This window comes from Schistocerca gregaria, chromosome X (assembly GCF_023897955.1).
Source record: "Schistocerca gregaria isolate iqSchGreg1 chromosome X, iqSchGreg1.2, whole genome shotgun sequence".
Classification (NCBI taxonomy): domain Eukaryota; kingdom Metazoa; phylum Arthropoda; class Insecta; order Orthoptera; family Acrididae; genus Schistocerca; species Schistocerca gregaria.
The window spans coordinates 573,360,346-573,370,634 of record NC_064931.1 but is presented as its reverse complement, the minus strand read 5'-3'; the positions used below and the strand labels follow the sequence as shown (position 1 = coordinate 573,370,634).

At 36.6% G+C, this 10,289-nt stretch overlaps 1 protein-coding gene across 2 annotated transcripts in view; it reads right to left on the bottom strand.

Annotated features, from left to right (window-relative positions):
* Positions 1 to 2,980: 2,980 nt before the first annotated feature.
* LOC126297775 (neogenin) overlaps positions 2,981 to 10,289 on the bottom strand; it is a 218,378-nt gene continuing 211,069 nt past the window's right edge. For both annotated transcript variants that reach the window (XM_049988952.1, XM_049988953.1), the window contains exon 25: positions 2,981 to 10,024. In XM_049988952.1, the coding sequence (XP_049844909.1) occupies positions 9,926 to 10,024 (99 nt within the window). In that variant the 3' untranslated portion in view covers positions 2,981 to 9,925. The remainder of the gene's footprint in view (positions 10,025 to 10,289) is intronic.

Below are 10,289 nucleotides of genomic sequence, written 5' to 3'. Positions count from 1 at the left end.
GTGGACTTGTTGCATCTTCTAAGTGTCCTGCCAATGAAACACAACCTTTGGCTCGCCTTCCCCACAATATTATCTATGTGGTCTTTCCAACTGAAGTTGTTCGTAATTTTAACACCCAGGTACTTAGTTGAATTGACAGCCTTGAGAATTGTACTATTTATCGAGTAATCGAATTCCAATGGATTTCTTTTGGAACTCATGTGGATCATCTCACACTTTTCGTTATTTAGCGTCAATTGCCACCTGCCACACCATACAGCAATCTTTACTAAATCTCTTTGCAACTGATACTGGTCTTCGGATGACCTTACTAGACGGTAAATTACAGCATCATCTGCGAACAACCTAAGAGAACTGCTCCGATTGTCACCCAGGTCATTTATATAGATCAGGAACAGCAGGTCACAGGGGGCTTCCCTGAGGAACACCTGATATCACTTCAGTTTTACTCGATGATTTGCCGTCTATTACTACGAACTGCGACCTTCCCGACAGGAAATCACGAATCCAGTCGCACAACTGAGACGATACCCCATAGGACTGCAGCTTGATTAGAAGTCCTTGTGAGGAACGGTGTCAAAAGCTTTCCGGAAATTTAGAAATACGGAATCAACTTGAGACCCCCTGTCGATAGCGGCCATTACTTCGTGCGAATAAAGAGCTAGCTGCGTTGCACAAGAGCGATGTTTTCTGAAACCATGCTGATTACGTATCAATAGATCGTTTCCTTCGAGGTGATTCATAATGTTTGAATACAGTATATGCTCCAAAACCCTACTGCAAACCGATGTCAATGATATAGGTCTGTAGTTAGATGGAATACTCCTACTACCCTTCTTAAACACTGGTGCGACCTGCGCAATTTTCCAATCTGTAGGTACAGATCTATCGTTGAGCGAGCGGTTGTATATGAGTGCTAAGTAGGGAGCTATCGTATCAGCGTAATCTGAAAGGAACCTAATCGGTATACAATCTGGACCTGAAGACTTGCCCGTATCAAGCGATTTGATCCAAAAATCGTTCACTGGCCATGGCCCTCACAGAATGAAAGGCTGTGAGGTTCTCTGTACCCGGATGGTTCCTTACGTGATGACACAAATGTGACTTGGATTCCAGTTATACACTAATTCTCCACAGAGGCTGTCTCCTAAGATGAAAGACAGATGAGGTAGTGTTTTGATGATAATAATAGCACTCCGACTTCAGGCCACGAGTGGCCTAGCGGGACCATCTGACTGCCGTGTCATCCTCGGTGGAGGATGCGGATGGGAGGGGCGTGGGGTCAGCACACCGCTCTCCCGGTCGTAAGATGGTATTCTTGACCAAAGCCGCTACTATTCGGTCGAGTAGCTCCTCAATTGGCATCACGAGGCTGAGTGCACCCCGAAAAATGGCAAAAGTGCATGGCGGCCTGGATGGTCACCCATCCAAGTGCCGACCACACCCGACAGCACTTAACTTCTGTGATCTCACGGGGACCGGTGTATCCACTGCGGCAAGGCTGCTGCCTAGTGTTTTGATAAACAACATTATTAATATGATGCACCCAGTCCTGGGCACTACTAAGAAGTTGCGGAAAAATCATTTGGCTGTGCTCTGCCCAGGTTACTTCGCTAATCACCTATCTTGCTAGCTTCGTGTCAGAAACTGTTATCTGGTAGAAGAATCTAGGGTGTAGGGATGCAGTCTGTGGAATGGAGAGTCGCAGCATCTTTCAACTGAGTGGAGCCTGTGAGAGCTAGACAACAGATCTATAGGTCTACGGCAGAGGAGGATCCTGAATTAGTAATAAACTGGGTGTGTTGAAGTTACACAAATCCTAAGACCTCAAAAGGTTGAATTAAAAAGAGCAAGTACATAATTAGTCCCATAGCATGCTGTGCACATTTAAGTCTCTTAAGACGAAAAATGGGAGGGGGACTTGTGTTACGAGAACTATGATTACCAGAGAGATGACAGGTGAGTAGTACCTTTCACTTACAAACACAGATGACCTACAGTTGCCCAGTACTTAGCATCACCCACTGGTTATGTGTAATGCTACAACATTAAGTCCCGTTCTTTTGTGTGTGTGTGTGTGTGTGTGTGTGTGTGTGTGTGTGTGTCATTTTCCAAAGACCAGTTTATATCAAAGAACTCACATCTTTAAACTTCTGTATACTGTCAGATTCTTTGGAAAATGAAATGAAGTAAACACATTTCACTTATTAAAACAATGACAAAAATTTAATTTTGGGATGATTTGTTGTCAGTGGTGAGACATGGGTTTGCTAGTACCAGAGTTCAAAGTAATTTCAGAATGAGGAACACTGTGGTTAACTATCTTTGTTTTTGGAATGAGTGTACGGACATAATTTGGATTTGTTACACCCTCTGTTATCATAAAAACAAAAAGGCCAACAATCAGGAACTGGTGTAACCACTCTAATAGTTGGAATTACTACAACTTGATCAAGAACTTTAGTAAAAAAGAATGACACATATTCATTTGGTTTTTGTGGTGTTTTTAACAAGTGGAAGAATAAAATCTTATGTTTCACAAGTAATCCTCAATAAAATAAAAAGAAAACAGGCTAGAAGTTGTTTTTGACAGGAGAATCAAATTTAGCACACTCCAATCCATGGGATATCATACACAAACATAGGTAATAGATTAAATGATGCCAATGGCTATGCCTTAAAGGCTGTCACATTACTATGTCACTTGGAACATGGATCACATGATTACCTGATAAATTAAACAGATCAGAGATAAATCATAAAAAGGGCAAACAAATTATATGCCCCAAATATGTCTTCTTTTATGGATGACTCTTCTAGCAAGCAATGATTGGTAATATCATTAGTATAATCAATTATTCCTTCTGTCTGCATGTATTCTGCCTGTCACAATTCTGTAAATTCCTAATTTTTTAACACAAAATACTAATGATATGTGAAACACATAAATCGAAAAGGAGGAAATCAATAAAAGCAGGTCCTTTGTATCAATAGTATAAAAGCATATATTTACTTGTCATACACAATTTCTTTTTATAAATTTCTATGACAATAAAAAATACACTTGAATCAGTTCTGGAAAAGCTTATCACTAAACATGTGTCAATGCACATAAACTTTAGAAAAATGAGCTCCTTAAAGGGCTTTTCACTCATATTTCACATTTTCGAGTGTTTATCAACACACACAACAGATATTTCACATTAGTCCATTCTCTTGTTCTTACAAAATATTTCAAAAAGTCAACTGTTCTAATCAACACTTTCTTATGCAAGTATGTATGACAAAATACACTTACTTTCATGTGACAGGAATGAAGTAGTGTCTGATGTACATATAAATTGCACAAAACTTAGAAACACACTGATTTGTAACTCAAACACATTCTTAAATCATGTAAACTGATAAAGAGCAATAATCATAAACTTAACCACATAAATGTGTAGCTAGATTTATTAACACAGAAAATACACACTACAGTGTATTCTGATTTCTTCATCTTTTGGAAATATTACTGTAACTGAGTATTTTATATTGGATAACTCTCTCTTCACAATACACCACCTTCCATTACAGTATTCATTAGAATAACTTATTATTATGAAAATGTCATAATTACAGTTATGTACATTCAATATAATCTTATGTGTTGTGAAATGTGTGAGCATATGATTTTTTAATTGTTGTACTAATAACTGACAATTTGGATTTGTAACACCTGCACTGTCCTATCAAATATAGTCACTACGAAATCATTGCAAATAACAGATGCAATAAAGAAAAGAAAGTTATACTGCTGTATTTCTTAAAGTAATACTACTATTATTTATAAATGATTGGGGGAGGGAGAGGAGAAGGGATGGGGAGGTGTGTGTGTGGGGGGGGGGGGGGGGGGGGGGGAGGGAGGGAGGGAGGGAGGGAGGGAGAGAGAGAGAGAGAGAGAGAGAGAGAGAGAGAGAGAGAGAGAGAGAGAGAGAGAGAGAGAGAGAGAGAGAGAGAGAGAGAGAGTGGGAGGTGGGAGGTGGGAGGTGTGGAGGTGGGGAGTGGACTATAAGAAACCAGTAAAAACATTAACAAGAATGCCACTAGGCACTGTGCAGAGAGGTATGCCAGTTAAACCACACATGAACATTTGTTTGTCCATATCTGAAAGTAGAAGCAATTATGGAGGAATGTAAAGAGCAAGTGTGCTGCATATTTTCCCTATATACTGATTCATAACAACATCGTATTCAGGTTGAGAAACGTATATGAAAGGCACAAAGATCAAAACCCACATGTATGAAGTGCAGAAACAATTTTAAGGAAACAAATAATCTTGCAGAGTGGAGTATTTCTATGCGTAACAGTCTCTACAAGTGTGCAAAAAGGCATTGCAGAAGAAGCCAGATTGGATGAACTTTTCTTGTATTTACACCAAGTCTGGACTAGAATACATAGGATATGACAAAACACTTCTAAGGGCATGCTATACAAAATTAGAATGTGAGTGGTGATGTAATTGCAGAATAGTTGTCATAGAACAACAGGAATGCTTTCTGAACTAAGTAACTACAACATTAGTGCATTTATGTAATATTGGAAAAGGAATTTAGTTTCCATAAATAAAAAAAGAACACTTTTGTTTAAAAAGACGTAATACTTATGATACCAGTCTCATTCAAAATGATACTCCAAATGCAGAAGAAAAACAAAAGATACTATCACACAGACGACAGTCTACAAGAATTGACAATAAGTATTGAATTACTTACACAACAGAACACTAGTAATTGTCCTTTTTAATGAACTGCAGTGAACTAATCGAAAACAGTTGCACTGTTATTTATGATTCCTACATGACTGTACATATGACATCGAATCATTCAAGCTAATATACAGTTTCTTCCACAGGAACATTGAAGGTGCAGCTGACAAAGCACATTTTCATTATACCTAATCATAAAACTACCCATCACAATGTTTTCGATACTATTCATGTTATTTCTCATCCAGTTATCCTTTCTCTATTTATTTGTCCCATGCTTGTTAAATATGTCTTCACCTAACATCTCTTATATATCAATCCTTTAAATACAACAACTAAATTTTACATAACTTGAATCTCTTTCAATTACCAAATACAGTAACACACAATGACATTAACTGGCATCACAAAAAAGAATGTTTCTTGCTACTGTTCGACTAAAGTTGATAGGACCAAACAATTATGTGATGGAAGCATCCAATCATTACAGCAATGAAACAGAATGAAATCTGCATTCAGTACTGGAATACATTTTGATAGGAAACTTTTGAGGCAGATTAAAACTGAACACTACACTGCAGCTTGCATGCAAAAGTCTTGACTTTGATGACCAGTATTTCATCATTACACTATCATAAGATGCTCCCAGGATGAACTAAAAACTAGGACAACTGGCCACCGTAGACTTCATCCTACAAGTTAGGGGCAGAAATTCACATGGAGACAATAGTGGTAGATCTAAAAGTTATGGGTAGAAATTCATCTGGCAATCTTAGTGGTAGAATACAGTGCAGTTTCATTTTCAACCTAGCGTATGGTATCATGAAATAATCAAATCAGAGAAACAGCCTCTAATTATCTACTTTCATCAATGTAGTAATTTTGAATTCAAAGTCAGAATAGGGGAGTACAGCACTCACTATTGCTCACTCCACTCCGAATAGGTCACAATTCACAAGAATGTGTATCATTTATTTAATATACTAAAAACCTACAAGAATTTTTTGTGTGACAACTACTAGGGAAGGGGCATAAGATGAGGACAGGTAGAACAGGAAACATTGGAACTAAAGATTACATCACATACCAGAAACACAGCGTACCCTATGCAGAAGAGCAGCAAAATTTCACTGCCGTAACCACTGCATCGTGAGTGAAATACAGATGACTCAAAAGAAGCAATTCAGTAAAGCCAACTATACTTCATGGTGAAACTTATCTGCATTGGAGACAAAAGAATGGCAACCCTCAACTGTTGCTTCAACCACACACAAATGACACCGAATAGTATGACTCTTCCGGATGCACACGTTATCTACAGAGAGCTGCCACTTCCTCCAGCCCATACTTAAGTACAATAAATAACTGGAATTAAAAAAAACACCATATGCTCAACAAAAAGTAAATGAAAACATATTTTTATCAGTTACTATCATCATGCATTGGCATAAATAATAAATTCATGCGTCTAATACTATGCTACAGATATTTAAATGATACGTCACTTTCATGGCTTGTGTATCAGACATCTTTACTGTATTTGTTTCCATATATGTGAGTGATGAGTGCATGAAGAAGGTTTGTGGTGGTTTTTTTGTTGTTGAAAGTAATAATGATATGCTGCTGAGGAGAGTGAAAGAAGGGTGATGTCCTGGTTATGAGACAATCCATCAAGCAGCACCAATGAAGTCACCATGTCCACACTCACCAATGGATGACAGTCAATGGTGTCACAGTCTGCTGATCAAGATTTGTACATCTCTCCTTGCGTAACAAATACAGACAATGAAAGTTGCTTCCACCACCAGGGTTCATACTGCCTATCTTGGGGTTCCATGTCACTACACTACTATGGATTATGCAAATGTGTTACAGAGGTTGGTTTATATATGGGAGACAAAACCTCTCTGCACAGATCTGTTAACTTAATGATTTATGAGACAACACTGACAGAAAGTAACCTACTAGCCCTTAAAATTAGTGAAAAGCTGTCAACATAAGAGATTCATATACCACAAAGATGTTCACTTAGCTGCCAATGTTAACAAAGTAATTTGTGTGTCAAGACAAGGACACAGAGCTGCCTTCAGGCCTTCACCTTAAACTAATGGGAAAAAGTCTGTTACTGTAGAGATTCCTATTCCATCCACTTGAACAGCAGGTCATTATGGACCTTAAATGTGAATAGATCTATTACACTAACAATCCATATGGAAAGAGAGACATACTGACAAAGCTATTCATTGGCCCCAGAACTATGCTATACATTAAATACTCACACATTATGTTAATACTCACACATTATGTTACATATGGATTCACATTTGGAGCTAAATTTAAGATTTAAAAGAAATCCAAAAGTATGAGCAGTAATGCTGCAAAACTAAACTAAAAGATTTTCAGGAACCGAAATAGAATTAGCTGCAGGAGTAGTGGAATATGAAACTTCATAATTTTTATGGCAAAAGAAGTTACAGGAGCAGCGACATGTGGAAAAGTTATCGGTAAAGAAAGTCCTTTTGAAGGAATTTGTGCATAGTTATGTAGGCTGACTTATTCCAGCATGAACTGCTAAGAGGGTTTAGTTCTACATTAAATTCATAAATAACGTGAGCAGATATTTGGCCTTAACTATCTTTTACTAAATTAGTCAACCATTATGAATTTCTCACTGTTCAATAATTATTACTTCTACTCAATGTTCTGCACAGAAAACAAGAGAATTCATAAAGAGTTGAAAAACTACACATTACAATGATGTATCCAGCAAAGTAAAAGAAAATAAGATGAAGTATAAAGTTAGTACAAAAATATACCACACAATGATCTTACTAGGCTTTATACACTATTTTTATGTTGTATCAAAAAATACAAAGCAAAACATTGATTTCAACATATTCAAAGCACAGTCTACAATGATACTATTTCACTTTATAACATAATACTGAAAAAGAGGCAGTTACAATTATTATAAATAGCAAGAAATAATGGAAAGAAACATGGAATGGCACAAACTGAAGTTAGCTTATTAATGAAAATACCAGTCACTGATGTAAATACTGCACATATCAGTTAATCACAAAAAAGCATTCAACTAATACTGAGGTTGTAGGACTCTAAATGCAGAGGCATTAAATAAAAGTACATTTTTTAAAATTGTAAAACCACAACGAAAATGTATATAAACTACACAAACAGGGAGAAATCTGCTTTGAAAAGGCAAATTAGGACTTATCATCTTAATCATGACTCTCAATAATCAGTCAATCTATTGATGATTATCACAAGTACCATAAAATACACACAGTCTATACCAAGACTGCTAAATAACTTACATGAAAAATATTCATCTGTACCCCTCTTGGACTAATTTGAAGTTGTTAAGTGACATCAATGAAAGATCTTATTGTCTGTAATCACTGTAATTATGAAGATTTAAAACTAGCAAGTGAAATTCATATGGCATTGCTGTTATGGATATACAACAGAGCAGATTCACTCATCTCTGTATAGATAAATATGGCACACAGAATTAGGGTCATTGGTCCTTGTGAACCAATCCAACTGGGCTAACAAGGATGTTATAACAGGTTATTACTTCAGAGTAAATCTGAAATCATATTGAATATTTTACTAAGGCTGGATAAAGAATAACAAACTGAGTAACATTTGTTGCACAGAGAAGGGGAGACAGTTTAAGTAAAAGGAAACTGTTAGGCCAAAACTGGCTTTCAAGCTGCACAAAACTACTGGACTCTCTGTAACCAGTCAATCAACCAATAGTTCACAGTGATAGCACAACTTCTATAAAACAAATAATGAACTATTTACAGGACTAAAATGTTTGGAATGGCAATCCCACTGCTATGAATTTTGAGGAGATATGAGACTTGAAGATCCAAACACATGCTGCCAAGCAAAGTGATAATAAAAAAAAACAAACCATAAATGCACAAAAGTTCTGATTAAAACCATTAACGGGAATTGCAAGATGAGTGTGAGTAACTCTAAAGCAGCTTCTGCAATTAATTCAAGTCATTTCACAAAATGGAAAAGAAAAGGAAAAAGGAAAAGAAAGACATATACAAAAGCAAAAAGGAAAAGAAAGACATATAGGACTTTTCTTCAAACATATACGGAAGCAATGCAAATGTCAATCCAGTTAAACAGGCTGTTTTTCTAGTATCTTAATATCACTGTCCCAGAAATATTTAACTACAAAATAAAACAATACTTTTAATAAGCCTTCCCATGGATCACCACTCTCACAAAGATAATGAAGGAAGCAATATTTTCAGAAATGTAAGAGAAGTATGCTCATATTTTACAAAGGCCCTACTTTATAATTTCTGGAAATAACACAATACGAAACATCAGAAGCACAAATATAATTTGTATTTTTCCCCTTATTTATTTGTAACAAATTTACAAGAATAAAAGAGGTTCAATGCCTGCAGATCCCCCCCCCCCCAAAAAAAAGGGGGGGGGGGGTCAGGGGTCAGATACCATTACAAGTCAGGACTGTACTGTGAGTTGTCTAGTGTCAATCTGAAAATGCATACAAGCTTCAAGATTTGAGATCATTAATATATTTTTCAAAGCTCATGAAGCCATGATTGTACTTATTAATGTGGTTTAATATTATATCTTGGCAAGATTTACTCTCAGTGGAAGACTGAACTGAAGCACCTATGAAAACAGCAAAAGAACTCATTCAAATATATCCCATCCTTTTCACATTTTCTCACAAATACAACAGAAGCGGACTAGTTACTGCTTCGTTGTAAGTTGCATAATACATAAAAAACCAATTTCTCAGTGTTTAGGCCACATTCATCTATGACAACTTTCAACTGAACAACACTTCACAAACATATCTCATTCAATATACACCAGACTGACCAACACGCACTGAAAATATGCGGAAACATCTTTTCCGTTTATAACAAAAACAGCAGGGTACTAGAAGTCAATCGTACATAATATTAGAGATGATTATTGAAACTGCAAGCCACAAGAGTTCATTCTTGAGACAATACAGGAGCTGCCATTATTGACTAATCTCATTAAAAGATAAACACATAATGTTTTTTTTGCAGTACTTAAGCAGCAACTGTATTTTGTGTACATCTTGCACTTCAGCAGAAGCATTCCCTGAATGATGTGGCAGATCCATTCTCAGCATTCAAATTCTGAGGCAGTGATAGCATTCAAATCCTTCATTAGACCTTCCAGATTAGCCATCTCTTGGTTCAGCTCTTCTGTACTATAGGAAGGCTAGGGATAACACCACATCATTAGTAACAGTCTTAAGGAATTTCAACCTACAGTGCTAACACCGATTAAAAATTCCTTATGTTTCTATGCAGTAAAAGTCAGTAAGTTACGCAAGCAAATTTTCAATATAATTAACTTTACAGTTACCTAGTATACCAAAGAAATGGGCAAAAAGCATACTATGGATGCAACAAGAACACATGCCATGATCAGACACCGATCAGTTCACAAATGAACAGTGTTGTTGAACACAAAATGTCACAAA